The following is a 21,946-nucleotide window of genomic DNA, read 5'->3' as shown; positions in this document are numbered from 1 at the left end:
TTGAGTTTGTCACCAAAACAAAGGCAGTGGGGGTACTCAGCCACCTTGCAAATCCTGGGAGCAAGCCCAGCCCTGCCTGTTTGCTGGGTGTCAATGACTCGAGGGAAGATGCCTTTTAGGATCCATTTTTCTATTTTTCTCACATTCCTTCAAATATCTCTTTCTCATATTCCTTTCTCATATTCCTTCAAAAATCTTCTCCAATTTCATTGCCAAAAAAACCCCATGTGACAAGAAACCAGTAGGCCTCTAAAGGGAAAGAAGATTTAAGTATCAGATGTCAGTAATTAGAACTGGATGGGGGACTGTCACAAACATCCTTAAAGATACGCATTGTCCTTTGCTCTTGATGGCAGATTGTTCATGGTCTCACAGAGATTTTGTTAAACTAAACACATTTGTTTTATTGTTTCTGTCTCAGATCAGGCAATTAAAATGCTTGTAGGGGGATGATCACCCAAGACAGGACAGCACAGCAGCAAATAGTCTCAAACATGCTCAGCCTTTGGAAAATGATGAGTTTGTTCTCTCCTGCAGACATTTGCAGTCTCATCATCCACTTCATGATTCCATTCTCAATATTATAAAAAAAATCAACCACTTCCCATTTAAAATTTAAGTCAGTTGTGGACAATATTATGTGAATAAAACATCAATAAAAACATATTATTCAGCTCATGTTTGGGAAGAAAGGAAGAGTGGGAATAAACATGTGCCTATTTCCAGCAGGGAAACAGACCTCCCTCCAGAGAGGGTCTTCAGTCAAGTCTCTTGACTTCATGGAGAACATAATCACAAAACAAAACTTCCTGCTAATGCAAGCTGAAGTTTATAAATGAGTTCTCTTTCCAGACAGGGAATTTAAAGATCTCTCTGGGCTCTGGATTAGACAGCATCTAGAACTGAAACCTTAGTGAAAAACATCATGAAAACACATCAGCTTTTATAGAACTTGCCAGCAAAAGTGTCACCAGCCAAGACATGGTACTACTGGGAAAAAACCCAAAGAGAGAAGCAACTCCTGAATTAATTACTCATTTTGTCTTAGTCTTTACAGGAAGAGTTCTTGGGCAAAGATTTCAGAGTAAGGTTCAAGGGCAACAACTACTTATGAAAGGAAATACACATATGTATATTCCACCATTTCTGTATCCTTTACAATTTGTTATATTCAACTGAAGAAACTAGAAATGGTTGGATTCGCTCAGTTTTACTTCATAAATTGTGCTGCAGTACAAAAGGATTTTGTATTTGAGCTACAGCTAACCCGAAACAAACAGCCAAGGAAAAGAGCCCAAAAGCTGCAAAACAACTCTCTGCCCTTCTATTGTGAGACATATGTTGCTCAATGCCACAAAATCTCTCTTATTACTTCAGCTGCACAGGGTGACTTACTTGGTGAACCTCCATCCAAAACAGTCTCAGAGGAGCAGGTCTGCATTTATTCCCCGTCTGCATTTATTCCCCCTATCCATTTTCTAGGAGGAATGTGGATTGCTATTACAGTATTACCACAGAAAAAAAATCATTTGTTTACTGTTACATATTCTTTCAAGAAATCACAGTGAATGCATTCTTTCAGAGTACTCCCTCTATAATATCAACATGGTATTTTAGGCAGGCAATGATTCCAAGGCTGTGGCCACCACCAGCTTGTTGAAGTGACTTGGTCTTTCCTGCACAGATCTCCAAGAACAGCCCCTGCCACACGTGTACTGGCAGACTGAGCACCAAGGGAACTCAGGCTTTCAGAAATCAAAAGCAGTGGTTAAACTGAAGAATTATAAAGATTCACAGTTGTAGAGGAATACAAAGAAATTTCTCACAGGAACCTAAAGGCAGCTAGAACTGTGGAATGTACATGGACAGCCAAGCAAGATGCCTCAGAAATAAGAAACTTAAGAAAAAAAATCAAATTCTTTTTTTCACTTTTGTGAAGTAGTTTTGTGCTGTAATTGCCTGTGCAGACATGTCCTCGAAGATGAGAATTAGGCACACTTTGCAGTGTAAATGTTAAAAACTCGTGAAAACAACAATCCTCATCCTCTTCAGTTCTCTAATGTTCCCAGTTTATAGGCTGGCTCAGATTCTGTCAGGAAATACCGTTCTTGTTTCTAGCACTGCTGAAAAGACTGACTCTTAAATAAAATCCAGATGCATATTAAGTGACCTGTAGGGCCTCAGCCTTCTGTATAAATTTAATGTTTCAGTTCTTAAACCTTCCCCAGCTTCTACCCCCAAAGATACAAGAAAGGCCTGGCCAGGGGGGAAACACTCTGCAATTTCTGTGTTAGAATTACAGTGCTCTTTCCAGCTACATGTAGAACTGGAGGTCACAGAAGAAGTTAAAAAAAAAGAAAAAAAAAGGCAGGAAAAATTGCAAGATAGGTTAATTCATTTCAACATCTTCATCAGCACAGGTGCCAGTTGCTCTTTCAGCTGTGGATCAATTTGAATGTTGCTCAGTTCTCTGATATTGAGGATCATCTCATGGGCTTGGAAGAAAAGCTCTTTCCCCACAGCATCCTCCACCCGCCTGCGCCACTCCATCAGCCTGGGTCTGTCCTCGAAGATGTCACAACCAACTCCAACAGGCTGCAGAAAGGGGAGAGAGCAACAGTGAGGCTTTGGGCAGTCACTTCACCGAGACAACAGGTACCAAAAGTGTACCCTGAGGTACAGATAAAGGAAAAAAAATGAAGAGTTCATAGAGGAGCTGTAGGAAGGAGGGAAATCTCCTCTGGTCAGGTGTACCTATCTAGGGAACACAGAAGCTAAACTATTTTAAAAGGCATCTACAAATCAATTTTTGAGTGCTGAAAGAGCTGTTATGAGCAGCAGAGGTGATTACTATGTACTGTGAGTGATTTTCAGCCACAACATTGAAGGGGTGGTGGGCTGGCAGTTCCAGGGACCACTGCACAGTTTGCAGGACAGGTCTGACAAAGAACAACCAGTTTGTAACAGATTTAATTTGATTGCCTCTGTCTGAGACTAATTCTTGCATCTTCCGGACATGGCATGGGCAAGTACCATATTTTTGAATGATAAAAATATTCCTATATTTTTTACTTCATCAGACCTGTCTGCTATTGCTTCTCACTTAAACATATTACCTCTTTCTCTGGAGGTTAAAAATAAAGTCATGATAAAGAATGAAGAGGAGGTATTGTTAGAGAAGAGAAACAAAAGAGATCTGTTGCAGCCAGCTTTTTTTTTGTGTGTGTTCTAAACCCACTCCCATATTCTCCCTATTGTTTTAGGCTCGTTCTGTTGAGATATGCCCTCACTCCGCTTTCTACTGAAGTGTTACCACATGCTGCACCCTCCCTGCCCAGCAGCATCTGTTTTCCCTTGTGCTGACACTTCCTTACCAAACTCCACCACTCACTTGCATCAGCTCCACAATGGCCACAAGATCTGCCAGGGAGATCTCGCTCCCAATGATAAAAGCCTTGTCCTGCAGAAACCTCTCCTCAAATTGCTTCAGGGAAGTGGACAGACCCTCCATAACCTCCTGGAGCTTCTCGGAGGGCAGTGGCTGCCCTGTGAAGAGGGGAATCAGCACCTGAGGAGAGAAGGGACTTAAAAGTACAGTTGGCCGTCTTCTCACGGATCCAATCATTGTAATCTCAGTTACACCCCATGAACTACTCATGGTCATCAGTGATCTGCAGCAAAGCCACAGGAGGGGATGATGGTGGAGCTTCATGGACTGCTACAGTTCCAAGTAGCTCATGGACAGAGAGCACACGAGCAGGGCAAAGGGGCTGACCTGAACTCCAGCTAATCAGCAGCAATGTGCAGAACTAAATCACGGATTCATCTCATTTTGTCCCTGGCAGTTATATCCTCCCATTCCACCCTGTTGGGTTACAAAAGAAAAGTGGGCAACAGCTCCAAGGGAAGACAAATCTCTGCCATATTCACCCCTGTTACATCCTCTGTTTAACCAGCCAGCCAAGGCAGGTCAGCAGCTGCCTGCCCACCAGCCACCCTGGCCATGGAACTGGGTGCTGGAGGCAGCTGCCTGTCCCACAGGATGATGGAGAGGAGGGAATGGGGATGGGGAGGCACTAGAATGCTGGAAGGACTGGCTGGAAAGGCAGAAATGGCTTCCTCTGTGTGACAGCAGCCAGTGAGGCTGGGAGTGGGTCAACACCATTTTTACACCAGCCTTTCTGTGGCCTCCCAAGCACCACTCTTTAAACCACTAAAAACTTTTCCAGAGCAATCACATAACTGCAGTCCTTGTGTCTCCACTGACTTGCTGGCACAGAGGATAGTTGCCTTTCCAAGGCATTTTTAGCTGCTCACAGGGGTATACCCACCACCAGAGCCCACAGTGTTTCGCAACTACGCTGCCTCCACCTTCCACAGCTAAAGAAATACAGTTTATTAAGAGAATCAAAATTAAAGATACACATTTCAATCAGTGCAAGTTGACTGAATTTCTACTTACTGCAAGCATATTCAACAATTCAAGCTGAGATTGCTTAATCCAAGCCATGATTTTGGCCAAATACATGTGGAATCTATTTCATCAGGAAATTCATGGCCAGTTATTTTCCTCAGTGATTCCAATTATGCATGATGGGATCTCTGGATAAAATCACTTGAAACAGCATCTTCTTCCTTTTCTTTATCTCAGGGCAGTCTATCTTCTCCCATTTCTAGCTAATACGCTTCTGTTACATGGTGGCTTTATATGTTTCCATATTTTCAGTTATTCTGAGGACCTTTTCTGCATTTGGGTTATCTAATCATCTGCAGGAAGTAGTTGGATTTCTTTCTCTTAGAGCACTGCAGTAACAGCCTGCAGAGGCTGGAAGAAACTGCTTCTTGTATGAATCTGACTCATATTTGAATTGTTTCTCTGTACTCTATAACCAAAAAATCAAATGCCAATAAATCAATAAATGAGTCCTGATATGCTTTGTTAGACACAAACAAGGGCAAACTTTACAGCTGAGGAGGAAAGTTCTTACCTGTTCACTAGCAATTATGATTTCATCTGAAATTTCATACCACAGCTGTACTTGCAGGGCTGTATTTGCACCTGGGTCTCTCTGAGGATAGCTGCATTAACTGTGAGTTGGCTGGAAATAGGTGTCCAGCAAAATCATCTGATACTACATAACTTTCTGCCTCGGGGTAATTCTTTTTATTTTGCCTAAATGTATATTGACCTGACTACACTGAATAAGGGAAATCTGCATTTCTGAGTCTCTCTTCTCTCTGTCCCTGAGCCCAGTACCTAAGCGTACTGGAAGCAGAAGGCTCCTTTGGGATTTCTACCCTGATGGGGCTGCAGGGATTTGTATGAAAACAGCAAGTCTTTCTGCTTCCAGCAACAAAGTACACGCTCACCAAAGCCAAACTTCTGCCGATGTGCACGCTCTGCACAGCTGTGCAGTGAGGGGGAGGCCCCTGGAGGCAATACCCAATCAGTTATATATTCATTCAAAAATCCAGGCAATGGAACTCTGTTGGGTTCAAGATGTTCTGTACCAGATGTACTTCAAGGAAAAAAACCAAAATGGCCAAAGCTGCTTTTGCCAAATCCTGATGTTGATCAATTCAGAACAGCTCCCTCTCCGACAGCTCCTCTTGGCTGGGAATGGCCCAGGTCTGTTGTTTCAGCACGACAAACTCCCTCCGGATTGGGGGTGTTCAAATGCTCAGTATTCTTGCAGGCAAACATCACTTCACTCCACTCACATTTGAATAGTCAGTCTCCTTACCTTGATCCACATGGTCTTAGGAGCATTAGCCCGGATGTTGGCATGATGCCAGGAGAGGTATTCATCTACCCGGGCCCGTTTTTGTATGTCTGATGGGTACCAGTGGTCAGGAGTGTTGTACTTTCGACTCAGGTACAGCAGAATGGCAGTGCTGCTCACACACCAACAGGAGACAAGAGAGGGGTCAGGCAGTTGTGATGCAGAATGCTCTCACCTAAGCTCCCTCTCCTGCTCCTTCTGAACTTGCTGCTTCCACCAAAAAGTATTCAGATCAGGATTTCCAGTGGAGTCTAGGGACCATATAAAGGCATCTAATTCGTGTTGACATCAGAGATGGCCCTTAATCACCTTAGTTCCCACAAAAACTTTAACCTGCTGGAAAATCACAGCACTGTTCTGTGGTGCTGTTGGACAGTACTGGGGTAAACAAACAATAAATCTCCATTATCATCTACAGCAATGGTAACTCTACTTGCTCCTTGACTGTTCTGACCCATCTCTCCAAGACCTACACATGTTTATGTGCTTGTGTACAAAACTCTCTAATGGGTTATGCTGCCTTTTCATCAGGCCTGTCTCTAGCCTGCAGCTTCCACTGAAGTCTGTGGAAAGCCCAGCAAGGAAACCCTACAGAATCTTTTTGTGTTTGTCCAGATGTTTATACTTCCACTAACTCGCAGGAGGAGTCAGATGGAAAGATATCTTAGTCATCTGCAACAATACTTAGGCTGTTACTACAACTAAAAATGCCACAGAAAATGTGCTGACAAAATGGAAGAAAATGCAGACCCCTCTACTATCTTGGTACTACTATAGTTCAATTATTTCAGTATTATGACACCATTAATGAGTCTCCATATTAGTCTTTTAATGTAAAGCCTAAATTTTATCTCTGTCGATGTTCACTCAGCCTTTATGACTAATGCAGATAAACAGAATTCTTTCCTAGAGTAAAAGGGTTTTTCTTTTCCTAGGGTGAAAGGAATTTTTATAAGCTTTAAACATTTCCCAGAAATGTTTATAATCCCATTTTGAGGTAAGTGCATTCAGGGTGAGATCAAGAAGCTAAGTCAGCTAAATTGTTTACATTCTGAAAGATACTTCAAACAGAAAATGGAAAGAGATCAAATGAGGTTATACTATTAAAAATAACCAACACGTTCATATATACTGTGATCCTTAATCATTCCATGGGAATGACATCTTCTAAATGCAGCACAGATTGCTGGTATCCAAGGAAGTCTAAGGACTGAGTTCTTACCATTCCGCGAGGGTGAAGTCTCCGTCCTTCAGTGCTGGTACTTTCTTTAAGAGGCTGACTTTGCCAGTGCCTTGGCTATTTGATGGCTCTAAGAACATGAACAGACAAGGCTGAGGTTAGAAGTGTATCTGTCAGTGAATGATAAATGAGGTATCTGCAGCCAACTGGACAATCAGTGACCTGTGTTAGGTTTTCCTGTGATGGTCGTATTTCACAATTAAAAGGTAATGACATGGAAGAGTCAGTGTAAGAGCTGTCTGTAGAGGGCAGTCGGCTCAGGCTGGGCCTGCAGCATGGAGCAGTTCACATTTCTATACAGGAGTTCTACTGCTTGACTCAGGGACCAGGATACTGGCAAAACTTACTGACAAAAACCACTCCGTGAGAGGCACTTAGAGCACACAATGAAGGTGCTGGTATTGAAAACACCATTGCAGATAAAAAAGAACAGCTGACTTGTCTTGAGAATGATGTGTCCTATGGCTTTAGAGACAGAGGGGAAAAAGACAGAAGTCAGGATGAGGACAACTGAGCACCTACAAAATACTTAATATTTGCCAAGGGAGCAGGGTCTGGGAAAGTTGAGTTTGCATACAGAGCATCCTAATGAGGACAGATGGTTGCTACTCCTGGTCCAGTTCTGACAGGCACCACCAAAACAAAGTAATTTTCCCGCAGTTTGTAAATGTGGGTGACTAGCTAGGATGGTCACGATGGAAAGCAACTGAAAAGCCCTGTGCCCCCAGAGATCACTGTAGTGGCTGATCAACCAAAGAGAACCCAACTAGATAACAGACACACTGAGCAAAATCTTTCTCCTGTTTGTTTATCTCTGAAAAGTAGAGGGAATTGAGCACTTACAAAGAAAGTAAATGTTGTCAACAGAGCTGATCCCTCAGCAGATATGTAGCTGAGGATGTTTCCAAAGTTTTTGACTGGAAAAACATGAGTGCCAGCAGTACGACTGTAGGTTCATAAAATAAGCCAGATGTGGACATTTGCCAGGGGCAAGGAAGCTCAGACACCTCCACCCTTTATTATTCCTGACTCTGTGCTACACCTGACTCTGCATGTCAGCCTACCTCTGATAGGAAAATGCAGGAAGACACCATCCCATAAGAATTTAAACTCCACAGTCCCCTGGAGGCATCAACAGCTGACCATCTAATCAGACTTTTAGTTTCCTGCTGCTGGCACTGCTCTTGCCAGTCGGTAGTTAAATTGCCAGGGAACTGTTCAACAGTCCAGGAACACCTGAGCAGAAAAGCTCTGAGGAATTTGTGTGCTTTGCTTGTTTTAAGTGCCCCTTAGAAGGAGGAGGGAGAAAAAAAAAAAAAAGAAGGGCTCTTTAACTAAGAGTGATCTCCATCCCCAAGAACTATTTGCCCCCATTCCGGAGGCAGTGACACTGTCTGCTTTACTGGACAAATGTGCAGCAGGAAATAAGTCTCCAGGAAATAAAACCACCCTCTGGACTATCAAATTTGTTTGCATGTGGTTTGGGAAGGGGTGGGAGAAGGCAAGTAGCTGCATTACAATTACAGACTCCTTTCCCTTTATAGATTTCACATAATGAGGCAAATCAAGCACAGCAGACATTACCACCCTGTTTTCCTTTCTAGCTGACTAGCCTCTACCTTGTTTCTTTGAGAAGTATTTTTTTTAAATTCCAGTGTAAGTAGCTTCATCAGAGACTAAGGTTCACATCCATCTGCTGTCTGAAGGGATTCAAACCCATGTGTTCCATCTCAGTGGGAAAAGTTTCTGGCTACCTGCTGTGATGGTGGCCTCCAGCTTAGCTGGGTAAGAGGTTCCACGTGCAGAACCAGGCAGCACTGTCAGGAGAGGCAGGAAGACAGAGCTTCTTAAGAATAAGAGCTAGACAGAAAGTGCAAGTTAAGCCTAATAATTGAGGAAATTTAATATAAAAATGCCCAAAAATCAAGCCAGCAGGCCAAGTACAAGGTGCCTCACACACAATTTGTATGACAGAAACAGCAAGGCAAATTTTTGTAATCTATTGTCATGCAAGGAGTTGCTTGGGGAAGGTGCTTGGTCCTGTGCTTTTAGAAGGGCTCCAAAGGCCAGTGGTCATCACACACCCAGCTCTGGTGAGATCTGGTGAGTGGTCAGGGGGTCCTTGGAAAAAAGCAGCAGAAAGTTTCCAGTCAGTAATGCTTCCAACTAATGAGCACTCCCTTGTCAGACCCAGTTGTTGTCCTGCTGTCTGTGTTTATTATCCAAGGTAGCAGGAAACTAAGAAACAAGGACATGAGAAGTAAGCAGTGGATGAGGGCAGCCTGAACCAGATTTCAGCCAGCTTTCATCATACAGCAGTCCTAGCAGGAATACTGAGCATATTTGTTCCGTGATGGGACTAACACGTCATTACATCAGGCTGGACAGTAGGTCGGTGTCTGTAACACAGCCCAGAGATGGCACCTCATGTGCTCTGGTTTGTACAAAGTCTTTATACACAGAAGAAAAGACCTGTGCCAAGACTCTGCAACTGAGCTGAGAACTGGCAAATGCCTTGGTGTGAACACTAACTGCAGGCAGCTTCATTGGGACCAACTGCTTATTGTGTGAAAATAGAGACCAATATTTGTGTTTGCTGTTTAACAGAGTTTAAGCTTCTGCCTCTCTTCCAGCCAGCAGAGCCAGCCTTTTTGTTTAGTGGTATTAGGTGGCCTATCTTTATCATTCCTGTGATGTTGGCTTGACTTATGGTTCTGTTTAACATCAGTTGTATCTGGTGTAATTAGATCTTGATGTCCCTCAAGAATATATAGATATATATATATGTGTGTATTGTTGGGCTTTGAGGAGTAACTCTAACAAGGAAAGTATTACACTGTAAAAAAGGCAAGGCAGGCTGCACACACAAGGAATTCTTAAGTGTAAGTCATAGAAGGAGGGAGACATTGCTGAATGAAAAGAGCAGTGGACAAGATTTTACAGAAATAGAAAGGAAAAAACTCCAGTCTATTTGCCAGTCATGTCCCTGCCTAATCATGTCCTCAGCTAAGGATTTCCAAGTACTGTGCTTTGCCTTGTGCACAAAAGCAACAATTTTCTAGGAAAATGCAATATGTAACTGGGCAATAGTTATATAGTTGGGCGAGCCCGAACAGCTGAGTGTTTCTGCAAAGTACAGCATTCCCAGAGCACTCCTGGGCTGCTACTGCGACTCATGGCTAGGCTTCGCGAACGAACCACTGCGACTAATTTGCTAGAAATGGCTGGAGGAACATTGCTTGGTGATCCACAAAAATAGATGCAGCGGAGCTAAGAGACCGCTCTGGGAACAAGAGTCGCACGGTCAAACCACTGCGTTCAATGCCCTGGGCAGCGCACGGATTCAGCATCACTCGGGTGACCCCGGGAGCTCGTCCTTCCCTCCCACCAGGCCGAAGGACGCGCTGCTGCTCCTCTGCCGAGAGGCGAAGGGGCTCCCCCGGGGGCCGGGAGAACAAACTCGCCGCAGGTCCGGGCCCGCACTGGAGGGCTCAGCCCGGCCCCCGCCCGGGGATGGCGTTCCAGCGCCCCGGAGCGCGGCTCGTCCGGCCCCTCCCCGCCCGGGGACAGGCTCGGTGCCCGCCGCGGGGACCTTTCCGTCTCCTGCCCTGCTCTCACCTGCACGGGGCTGCTCCGCGCCGCTCCCCGCCGCCGGCCTCTTCCCCAGCACCGAGTCTGCCAAGAGCCAAGAGAGGGGCTGAGCCCGCCGCCCCGCCGGGCTGCGCCCGCCCCGGCCCCGCTCTGTGTCGGGGCGGCGCGCCCGTCCCACCTTTGAACAGCTCCACGTGCTTGAACTCGAAGGGGATGTTGTTGCTCCGGGCGAAGATGTAGATGGAGCGGCAGGGCTGCGAGAGCAGGTCCAGGTACAGCTCCAGCCCCATCCCGACCCGGCCCGCCCTGCGCGGAGCTGCCGCGGCTCTGCCGCCGGCCGCCCGGAGCCGCCCCGCATGGGCCGGCGGGGGCCGAGCCGCGTCGGGCGGGAGGTGCCCTCTGTCCCTCCCCTCCTCCCTTCCCCGGGCCGCGCCGGGCGGGGGGCGGTGGCTGTGCGGGGCACGGAGCCGGAGGGAGCGGGGTGTGAGCCGTGGGGGGATCGCGGGGCGCCAGCTTCCTGCGGGGTGCGGTCTGGATAATGCCAGAGAAGCCCAGGAGAGCCCCCCCCCCCCCGACCGTGGCAGGGGCGGGAAGGCACGGCTGGAATTTGGGCAGAGGGCACAGAATTCCCTATCCCACCGTCAAGCGGCCCTGGCCCGCTGGGGCTGGCACCGTGCCTATTCATTTTCCTCCAGGAAAGGAAGGTAACATGAGAGAGAAACTGCGAGTAACAGTCTATTGCCAGCCTCAAAAGAGAGGCTGTCACTAAGCACTGAGAGAGCAGGGGTTGTCATTGCAGCCTTGGCTGGCACCAAAGGGGCTCGGGAGCTGCTCTCACCCTCAGCATCCCACCGTGGCTCTTAGAAGGTAAATGCTTGTTCTGGTAACACAGCTCTGCAGGGATGTGCCACTCTGCAGACAAGGCCTTTGCACAACATCCTCTCAGCCAGCATTAATCTCACACCGCCAGATCTCAGGATGGTTTTCAGTTCAGAACATAATTCTTTGGTCACGTAGTCTCTGCCCAGTCCTGTGAGGTGACACCTGAATGGCAGTGAAGCGTGGAGGACTTCTCTGCAGGCATTACATCTGCATACTTACTCAAAGTGACTTTCTGCTCTCCCTGGTATTTGTCACTTCAGATTTCCACGCAAGTGGAGGAGAACTAAAGAGGCTTAGACTCAATTCAAGCCCTTGCACTGGGTCTGCAGCATTTCACAGCTGTGTGATTCAGGGAAGGTGACATGCTGGCTGAGTGCAGGGACTTCTGGGACTGGGAGATAGAGCAGCTGAACCACTTAGAGCAAAGTCACCTCCAGTCAAACCCACCTCGGCTCAGCTGACACCTTTTTATCAGTGTTGTGCCATAGAGCCTGTGTGTTGCACAAATCTTTGGAAAGAGCTATGTGAACCTCAGGGAGAGGGAACTGGAGGATCAGTTGCTTTTTTTTCTTGTAGAGAGGATTGTTACCAAGGGTGGTGAGAAGGCTCAGCTACTGAGCTCGGAGCTCTGGGTAAATTACAAACTGGAACACTTTCAGGGGTTTAGAACTTTCAGATTTAGAACCACGCTATAAGAGTTTTTCAATTTCTCAGCCAGAACGGGGAAAGGAGCTGTGCACACCCTCCAGTTCCCCTGCATGCACAGTTTACCCTCTAGAGCACCTGCACCAGCACCAATATGCTGGAGATCAAGGTGTTGTGGTAGGTGCTTGAGTTCAAACTGCTTCAGTACAAAGGAATCTTAAATGTTAAGGGAGTGGGGAAAAGGAGCGTGAAAGTGGCTCTGCACAGGTAATAGTCTGAGAAGTCTTTGTGCTTCAGAGTGGTTGCATGTCCCTACTCAGAGATATCCCTGTGAAGAGTTTGTTGATCTCAGTGGTGTGCAGCAACCTTAGCAGCGTGGGTTTGCTTTGCTCCTTTATTTATGATTCAGTTGATCTGTTAGTCCTATCTGGACTTCAAAGATCTTTTCATGTGCCTCCTGGAAATGTTCCTTCCTTAAGTTTTCCTCCAATTTGCTGACTGCGTTGCACAGCCCACTCAACCCAAGAGGTATTTTTATCTGGTTGTGTTATAGGCCATTTGATTGATTATTCCTGGCTCCAGGCTTGTGCTTCTAGCACTGTATTTTCACTTAACTCCATCACCTCAAAGGCCATTTTTCCTGCCCTTATTTTCTCTGTCAGCTTTTTGGGAACAGGAACAAGACAGAAAAAACGCTTTAAGTTCTGCAATTTATTTCTTAGTAATTTAGAAAAGGTCTCAGGATGTGGATCTGCTTTTTAACTATTCCTCCCATTTTATGTATCCCAGCTTCAATTTATTCTAAAAGTCACAGGCTCTCACCTATTTCCAAATAGCCCCTGGCAAGAGTTGAGCAAATTGAATCGAACAGCATGTTAAACTGACACTGGAGGTGTGACCCTCTCCCTTTTCAGGGTGAAAGGGGAGTGGACACTCAACAACAGACCTTGCAGGCAAGGCAGGCAAAACTCTTGCACAACCTGCTGGGTTTTGGCAGGCAGCTCTCAGGGCTTTCAGTCTGGGAACTGGAACCTGACAAGATCAAATGACACAAAATGCAGAGGTGTAGGGATAGCAAAAGGCAAAGTACAAGGATGAGTTGCCTTATCTCCACTATTTAGAGCAAAAAACAAGGCATCTGTTGTACAACTCTGTGACCATCCAAGGAGTTGCTCTAGGGAGGTGCTTTGTCCTGTGTGCATAGAAGGGCCCAAAATACCACTGGTCACTGCACCGTGAACATGCAACAGACCAGAGACTATGGGAAAAACAATTTAAAATCTCTTCCTGTCACCATGACCAGGCTGGAGTGAGGCGAGTGTGCTTATCCTTTGTGACACAGAGGTGGAGGAGCACTAGAGAGCCAGCTCTGAACATAGTTCAGGCTTGGTTTTGAAGGCAGCCGTCCTCACAGGAGCACACAATGGGTGACATTTAAGGAACTTGTGCCTTATTCCAACAAGCAGAAAATTGGCTCAAGACTCTTACATGGAGTACTTGTGCCACAAGTATCATAAATTAGAAAATGAAAAGAAAGACACTTTATTTACCTTGGCTTATGCAATGGTTTGCGTGTAGAGCAGCCCTGTCTGGAGGTTCTGCAGGGAGATGTGTGTCAGGAAAGGCTCTGCTCCCAAGCCCGGTCTGAGGTTTGTCAAGGTTAGCACTCTGCAGAATAGGCTCTTGGTTTTGGTTATTTCTCTGCTCTGATTCTACTTGTGCAGAAGCTGTGGGAGACATTTATTGTGCTGGTAGGAAGCTTGCTCTCTACAAGAAAGGGAAAAGTTGGAAGTCAGGAATCTTGAAGTTAGGGTAAGTACAAAGGTGCCAACAGCAGAGTGCAGCGAGGCTGGGCAGCCTTGGTGAGGCAGCGAAGGCACCTCTTTGATTGCAGGGTGCACAGCAGCCCAGCTGGTGACTGTGGTAAAGCTGCAGGTTACAGAGGGAAGGAAGTGGTTGGTGGTACAACGTAAACAGGCTGTTCTCGTGAGGCTCAGCACTGCTGGCAACTTGAGCAGTGGGGCAGCATCGTCAGGGGTTGCTGCTCAGGCACCCTTGGGGCAAGAAGAGAGCTCCTGTCATTGACTTTACTCATTGGCATGCAACAGGCTCTTCTCAACAAACCTACCCATAAAAAATCAGGTCAGAAGACAAATATCCCTGCATGTGTCAGCACTGAAAGTGAAAAAGTTTTGGGGAAAAGCTGACTTTTCATCACTCACATTTAGGATTTCCCGTAGGCTGGAGGAACGGAAGGTAAAGGGACCAGCCTGCTTGGCTGCTATAGCTCAGCCCACAGGCATGTGTGTTGCAAGCTGTAGTTCACGTGCCCTTTTGAACTAAAGGGCAGGTTTACTCAGGAGACAAACACAGAAGAGGGAGCTGGCTCATTCCCCAAAAACAGTAGGTCCAACTGAAAACATGCGTGAGATTGTTTGAGCAGCTAATTGCACCTTTTCTGAGCACTGTCATGACGTGCATTCAGATGGCTGACATCTCACCCCCAGTGTTCTGCAGGGCTGTCTCTGTGAACAGTGTAACCAGCCAGCACAGACAGACTTCCAGATACAACCAGAGCTGAACCAGGAGGCGGGAAAAAACAATTCTGCAAACTGGAACCCTCCTTGCGGAAGCCTGTACCTGGAAATGGGAGGTCACAGGACAGGAGGACAGGAAGGCAGGAGGGACACGAAGGGGCACAGGCAAGAGGTTGTAAAGGGTGCTGCACAGGTGTGCAGGATGACTCAATGTCCACTTCCTTCCAAATCCTGTTTACAAATCCAAACAGAGCTACACCACCTGGCAAATGTAACCATTAACCTTACTAGAGGATCTGATGAGACAAAAGAGTAGTGGAACATTAACTGTATTTGGGGCATTACTCAGCTCTTGTACTGAATGCTCTGCTCACCCAGGGCTGGCCAGCACAGCTCCCACTGCCCTCAGTGCTGGCCCAGCCACGACAGCCCCCATCAGTGCACACAGCCTGGCCTAAGTGGCTTCTGTTGAGCTGACAAAGCCACTGTGGGAAAACAGAGCGAGCACTGGTGTGGTTACAGTGGGGAGTGTGTGGCTGGCAGCAGCTTGACCAAGAAAAGCAGCTTTTCGCCACTGTGCAGGGTGTTCTTTGTAGAGTGTGATATGAGTCTGTGGTCAAGGAATTTTATTGACAGGACTAACCCCATCCTTCCCAGAAGCTGGAGGCCTCCCTTGGGTACCCACACAGCTCCCTGCTCCTGGGCACTGTGTCCCTTTGCTCCTACAGATGATGCAGCAGCATCTAGTGGCCAGGTGCTCTAAGAGCCCTGGCAGTGTCCCCAGCAGGGGCTGGGTCCTGACCTGCCTCTTACCTAAAGAGTAAAAATCTTCCAGCAGAGCGTTTTCACTTTGCAGAGTGAAAACAATTATTTTTTCCTTGTTTCAGGTAAATCTATTCCACCATACCCTCAGGAAACCTTTGCTCTTGTCTGGAAAACTCTGAACAGAGGTTGAGAAGGCAAATCTAACTGGCTCCCATTTCCACACAGACTGAATCACCTCAGTCCTCAAGCAGATCCAGTGGTGCTGGAACATGAAAGAAAAGCCTTCAGGGCTACAGCTCCCATGCTGCAGTGCACAAGAGAAGAAAGCAGCTCACAGCAGTTTAAAATGTACTTTTCTTCCCTTCTAAGTTGCAGAAAGGCTGTGAGTAAAGGGAAGTGCATTTTGTGGAATGGTGTTTCTGTATGATTTTTAGAAGAAATGCTGAAAGACTACAGTAAGCCTTCATAAAATAATCTATTTTATTAGAGCATAATCCTCTAATTCTGGCTGACCTGCTTTAGGAGCTGCTGCTTGAAACTCTCCAGCAGTTCAGGTGCAAACTGATCAGCAGTTAAGTTCTTAATGTTCATGATCCCTTCATGGGCTTCCTGGAAGAGCTCCTTCCCCACAGCTTCTTCCACCCGCCTGCGCCACTCCGCCAACTTTGGCCTCTCCTCAAAGAGGTTGTAGCCAGCACCTACAGGCTGCAGGGAGAGAGAGAGCACCCGGGAGTGAGTCAAACAAGGCATTTACCAGGGATGGGACCAAAGGAAGGACCGACAGGCTTTTGGCTCAAGGCAGCAGTCAGTCATCACATCGGGTGGAGCTCATCTCTGGTTCTTAGCTCATAGGAAGCAAGTGGTGACATCCTCAGCAGCTGCTGTCCCCTGGGACATGCAGCAAACAGCTCTGCCATGGCTAACCCCAGGACTGTCTAACACAGAACATGGAGGTTCATGCACACCAGCACATCTCTTCCAAATATCTTTACTTTCTCTGCCTAATTTGTAATTTATCTTCTTTGACCATATTTGACCATATTTCTATAGTAAGAACTGTGTCATCAGAGTAGGTGTTCCCTGGCAAACTTAATTAGGGTCAAAGTCAAAAAGGAACAAGACTTAACCCCATGGAAGGGTTAACTGCAGGGAGCTCTGCCATTACCAAGGTGGTGGTGCAGCAGCCACCCCTTGGCCTGGCCTGCCCACAGCCCAACCCACATACCCAGCAGCAGGTTGATGCTCACCTGCATGAGCTCCACCAGTGCTACAAGGTCTGCCAGGGAGATCTCACTGCCTGCGATGAAGGGCTTGTCCTGCAAGAACTTCTCTTCAAACTGCTTTAGGACAACATTGAGGTCCTCAATAAGAAATTCCAGTTTCTCTGCAGAAAGCGGCTGGCCTGTGAGGATAGGCAGCAGCACCTGGCAGGGAGAAGAAACAAGTTGCTCTTTTAAGTGATTCCTTCCAAACCTGGTCATCACCTTCTCTTTGACCCTCTCTGAGGATCCCTCACCAGCCAGGCAAGAGAACAACTGGAACTGCTCACCTCCCTTGCCAGGTCAACATTAATGTCAGTCACTACTTCCTGCCTCTCCTTGTCTCCTCCCTAGAAATCTGTATTTTCAACCACAAGAATCTCCTCTCAAGGGAAGACTGCATCATCTGCCAGCAACTGCGTTTCGTTTTCCAGTAGGAGGTTGGTTCTTTCCATGAAGCCGAGCAGCAGGCGCTGAGCTGTGTCTGGTGAGAGCTGCTCACCCAGGATGAGTTTGCTCTGGGTCTCACAGAGCAGTGGCTGCACCATGAAGGATTCAGGCCACTTCAGTTAGGCTCAGCTGAGCAGCCAAGCCAATTCCAGATCTAGTTTTGTTCCAGTCTGTCACCTGACTTGTACATTTGCTCGGGAAGGCCCTGCACACAGGTGGGCCATTGCACTCACAGCTCTTAGCACTTAACTTTTGGTATATGATGGTCTCACCTTCGATAAGAACACCTTGCTCCCCTTCGCACGGATGTTGGCGTGCTGCCATGACAGGTACTCATCAACCCTCGCCCTTTTCTGCAGGTCAGATGGGTACCAGTGATCAGGAGTCTTGAATTTCTGGACAAGGTACAGGAGGATTGCGATGCTGCCCAAAGAGTGAGACAGACAGTGAGCTGATCACCTGAGAGTAAAGCACCTCATCCTTTCTTCTCCCCCCAAATTTTGTGCTGCTGGACAAGCAGCAACACAAACTTGATCAGAGTCAGGTAGAAGTGCAGGACACGGAACTGCCACAAGGCACAGCACAGGAGAGAGTTTGTGCTGGCTCAACCAGCTGCTTGTGGGCAGCAATTATCTGATACATCCGCCCAGCGAGACAGAGGTGGCCTGCTGGCACAGTTACCCCATCAACACTGTTGAGCAAATAGGAGCTGCAGAATGAGTTCATACCAAAGCTGACCTTCACTGTGCCCAGCCATTCAGCGGCAGGTGCCTGACGTCAGATTTCCTGCACTACCTACAGCCTCCAGCTGCAGGCAGAGAGCAGGAGGACACGTGGACAGGTATTTAACCTCAGAAACACTGCCTACAAGCAAGGTAGCTCCGAACAGCAGCCCACAGATTTTTGCACTATCAATGCTGTTTGAGTTGTTTACATTAGAAGGATTTTCTTGAAACGTAGGTTTGTTGTGTACAAGTGGAACCGATAGGAAGGAAGAAAAAAACTGCCTGGGCTGGAGTCCCAGCAGTGCCCTGGCAGAATCCAAGCTTTGGGATAAACAATACTGCAGGTAGGGGTTGAGCTTATTTGAGCCTCACCTCTCTGCTAAGGTGAAAGAACCATCCCTTAGTGCAGGCACCTTCATCAGGACATTCACCTTCCGGAACTCCTCCGTCTTGTGCTGCCCTGAGGAGGGAAATGAGAAGTTTTACTTGGGAGGGATAGTCAGGTCTTGTCTGCAACACCTGTGGGGACCATTTGGCCTCAAGTTCCTGGTTTTGATTGTACAAATATAGTCTTATATCAAGCTTATAACCAATCAATAACTGCTACAGGGTGAATAGGGGGGTTGCCCTATGGTATCAGCTTACTTGCTTATTGTCTGCATACCAGACCCACCTCTTGACCACAGGCAGAATGGCTAGGAGTCCTTTCATACCAATAGTGCTTGTCTACTCAGGGCTCTATCAGCTCCAAGTTTGTGCCTGGAGGTACCTGTCCTGTACAAACCCAGAGTGAGCACTGAGTGCCTTAGAGGAAAGGGATCTCACTATCAGAAACACCACCAACATGGACAGTGAGAAAGCAGTTTATTTTTTTTTTCCTGGATAATGTAATTTATATTCAACTCTCTTTTTAGTCCTCAGATGAAAATAAATGTCTATGATTCCATATAAAGATGGTACTTCATTACAGTCAGCTCCTGTGCATTTTGTCATATTTTTTGTCAGAGAAAATATGGATTTGTTGCTTTTAAGCTATCTTCTGGGTCCCCCCTGAAAGGTAGGCAGAGTGAATCTGACAAGAGAAGGTGCTTTGTTCATTTGAGGTCTCAACATGCTCCGTTGTGTCTGAACCCAGTCCCAGAAGCCTTGTTTTCTGTGACTTGTTTGTGCCAGCCTTTTCCAACCACTGGCTTCAGTCACACATGTGTACCTGTGTATTCAAGCCTCTCTAATGTGTAACTAACCTTATGCCATGTCCTGCTGTGTGAGTCACCTGAGAATCTGTGTGCCAGAGGAGATGTTCTGGAAGTGATTTTAGCTTTCCCACTACCTGGCAAACCTGATTTGTGACTATTCCCCCGTCACTTGGCTCGCAGCCCGTCTCCCCCACCCCCTTTCAAAAAGATGACATGTGAAGATTCCAGGTCCTCTCAGGTGTCCTTTGAATGTCGTGTGATTTCTATCCATTCTCACTCTTTCCACCCCTTTCCTTGAGACCTGCCCTACTGGGGGCCCTGGAGCTTTTCTGAAGGGACACATTCAGTGCACCAGCTCAGTTCTGAGTATTGATTCCCTCACCTGGTCCTCACATGCTGTGCAGTGATGGGTACTAGTGCAGCAAGGCCTCCCACACTGTGTCCCAGGGTGAGCTAACCCAGCTGCAGGTACCTGGAGCCCTTCCCTGTGGTTTGAGAGGTGCACACACTGTAGGAATGGGATGCACCTTTAGCATTCCCATAGCCCAAATAACCCATCTTAAATGCACTGGCCAAAAGCAGGCACTGATGCCCTGGGGCACAGAGCACTGGGAAACTGTGACTTAATTCACTTTCCTTCCTCTCAGTTCCCTGATACCTATATTCCAGTTGTTCCATTCTCCTTGATGCTCTCATTGTTTGCCTGCCATCTCCTTTGCACCAGTCACACCACAACAATTTATTTATTGGGAAAGAAGGGTAAGGACACAAGATGAGCCTGCCCCTAGTTACAAACAATTGCAAAAATTTTTGCTATGAAATAGGTGGGAGGAAAGCCACAGCAAGGTACAATCAACGCACAGCTAAGGTGTGCAGGGGAACACCCAGAGACTAAACCACATCACCCCTGAGATCTGAGTCACAACTTGGAGCCTCTTTTGTTCCTTTATCAATTTCAGCCCCAGAAGCCTTCTTATCTTTCACTGTTTTTAAGCATTACTTACTGAGGCATTGTTATGCCCAATACATTACCTTAATTTCAAATCCAGCAGAGCTCTGTAAGGGTTGAAAGACAGCTTTTACCAGCTTCAGTTACAAAGAAAGAAGATGCAGATCTTTGGGCATCCTTCGGTGAAAACACCCGATACCCCTTGGACAGGCTCCTATCAGTTATCAGTTGGTTTTAGCCCAAATAAAACCACCTTCCTTTCTTCATTTATCAGTGTTCAGATCACTGGCAGCTGCATTGTTTCGCTCCACAGCCTTCACAAGTCTGCCCTCAACCCTCTCAAAATAACCTGTCTACAAACGGCCTGACCCAATGGAACCCCCAAAGGGACAGCCCTGCCCTGCCCTGCCCGCACATGGGGACACATGGGCAGTGAGGACCCTCATACATGAGGACCCTCCCACGGGGCTGTTAACCCCTGCCAAGAGGAGAAGAGCTGCTCTGCAGCAACTGCTGCTGCTCACTGGAGCACAAAGCTTTTTAAAGAAGTTTAATTAGGGAACAAGAACTGCACACCTCGGCTGTCCTTGCCCATACATGTATGTCCCACCTCTGAATTTCTGTTTCCCATTAACTGGGGAATGCCCTCAGACCTGGCACATCCTGAGCGCTTCTCAGAAAAGCCTCTTTTATCAGACTCGCTTTCTGCTGGGGTGGAGCCGATTTCAAAGATACCACACGCCTTTGCAGAGTCCTCTTTGTTGCAGAGGAGCAGAGGTACTGAGATGACTACTTAAAAAACAGGGGTGCACTGGACAATTAGGTCCTGTTTTTGTGTAGGCACCAGGAACCCACTGCAGCGGGAGGGCCACCTCGCCCTCTCGCAGCATCTGGCACTGATGGGGACGGTGAGTAACCCGCTTCCACCCGCGGGCTGGAATCCGGCAGCTCCGCCGGGAGCGGCGAAGGGACGCGGGGCGCCCGCGGGTGGAGCAGCTGGGCACCCGCTAACCCTGGGGCTGGGGACACCGAGAGGACAGGGGGACCCCCTCGCCGCCGCCCCCGGCCCCGCTCACCCTTCATCAGCTGCACCCGCTTGAACTCGAAGGGGATGTTGTTGCACCGGGCGAAGATGTAGAGCGCCCGACAGGGCTGCGAGAGCAGGTCCAGGTACAGCTCCAGCCCCATCCTGCCGCCGCTGCTTCTGCTGCCACCGCCGCCCGCTCCCGTTTCGTTGCGTGCGATGCAGGGTGTGAGCAGCACCGCGCCCGCTCCGGGAGGGGCGGCAGCGCCGGGCCCGCCCCGGGGCGGAGCGCAGCTCTCCCGCTCCGGCCGCTCGGGGCAGGGCCGTGCCCGGGAGCTCACAGGAGAGCGGTGATGGCACTTTTTGGAGCAAAGTTTCAACCGGGCTCTGCCACCTCACATCTAATCTCTGGCTTGTCCTAATAACTGCCCTTAATCCCTTAATGATAAGGAAACCGCAAGGCTGAGGGGGCGTGGGTGCTCAAGAGGCAGATCCTGGTTTTGCCCCGTGGGAGCTCGCAGTTCTTGCACAAGAGGACTTTCCATTCCTGCGATTCCATCACCAGCCCAGACACCCGTGCTATGGAAAAACAACTGGAGAGCAAGCAGTCACGCAACAGGAAAACACCCATTGATTCACTGGTTTATAAACCAAACCCACATTGGTCCTATCTTCACAAGATTCAACCATTCTTCCCAATACCCATCCCTTCAAGATTCCCAGCCCTTCATTTTGCTTCAAGAATGTATTGGTAATGCTGGTGTACATATATTTTGCCTTACACAACAATAAGCCAGATCTGGAGCCTTTCCTCCTGAAGGAAAAGCAACCCATGGAGGGTAGTTGCAGGCTGCAGCTACGTGGCAGCTCTAAGCCCTCTGCCAGGACAGATAAAATACT

The 21,946-nt window shown here is 47.7% G+C and overlaps 2 protein-coding genes across 6 annotated transcripts; both read right to left on the bottom strand.

Moving 5' to 3' along the window:
- Positions 1–1,302: 1,302 nt before the first annotated feature.
- Positions 1,303–10,930, bottom strand: LOC113974002 (glutathione S-transferase theta-1). 2 transcript variants are annotated; one of them, XM_027696730.1, is made up of 6 exons: positions 10,793–10,930; positions 10,642–10,698; positions 7,006–7,093; positions 5,745–5,895; positions 3,392–3,568; positions 1,303–2,595 (listed from the first exon to the last, which is right to left on the bottom strand). In XM_027696730.1, exons 1-6 carry the CDS (start codon positions 10,902–10,904, stop codon positions 2,395–2,397), a joined length of 786 nt encoding a protein of 261 aa, XP_027552531.1. In that variant the 5' UTR covers positions 10,905–10,930; the 3' UTR covers positions 1,303–2,394. The 2 variants fall into 2 exon arrangements, with proteins under 2 accessions (XP_027552531.1, XP_027552532.1); XM_027696731.1 differs by lacking the exon at positions 10,642–10,698.
- A 1,927-nt stretch (positions 10,931–12,857) lies between these two features.
- LOC113974001 (glutathione S-transferase theta-1-like) lies at positions 12,858–21,290 on the bottom strand. Of its 4 annotated transcripts, none has more exons than XR_003536413.1 (7): positions 21,099–21,288; positions 18,250–18,337; positions 17,425–17,575; positions 16,691–16,867; positions 15,957–16,148; positions 13,692–13,908; positions 12,864–13,166 (listed from the first exon to the last, which is right to left on the bottom strand). XR_003536413.1 is itself a non-coding variant. In XM_027696726.1 (7 exons), the coding sequence occupies exons 1-7, from the start codon at positions 21,208–21,210 to the stop codon at positions 15,438–15,440; spliced, it is 894 nt and encodes a 297-aa protein (XP_027552527.1). In that variant the 5' UTR covers positions 21,211–21,290; the 3' UTR covers positions 15,387–15,437. The 4 variants fall into 4 exon arrangements, 3 of the variants coding, with proteins under 3 accessions (XP_027552528.1, XP_027552529.1, XP_027552527.1); XM_027696726.1 differs by lacking the exons at positions 12,864–13,166; positions 13,692–13,908 and adding exons at positions 15,387–15,491; positions 15,586–15,705 and having other exon boundaries at positions 21,099–21,290; XM_027696727.1 differs by having other exon boundaries at positions 12,858–13,908.
- Between the last annotated feature and the right edge of the window lie 656 nt (positions 21,291–21,946).

Source organism: Neopelma chrysocephalum, unplaced genomic scaffold, assembly GCF_003984885.1.
Source record: "Neopelma chrysocephalum unplaced genomic scaffold, ASM398488v2 Primary Assembly neopelma1_116, whole genome shotgun sequence".
In the NCBI taxonomy this organism is placed as follows: Eukaryota; Metazoa; Chordata; class Aves; order Passeriformes; family Pipridae; genus Neopelma; species Neopelma chrysocephalum.
Note: the sequence above shows the minus strand (reverse complement) of the source record. Positions and strands in the feature narration are given on the sequence as shown.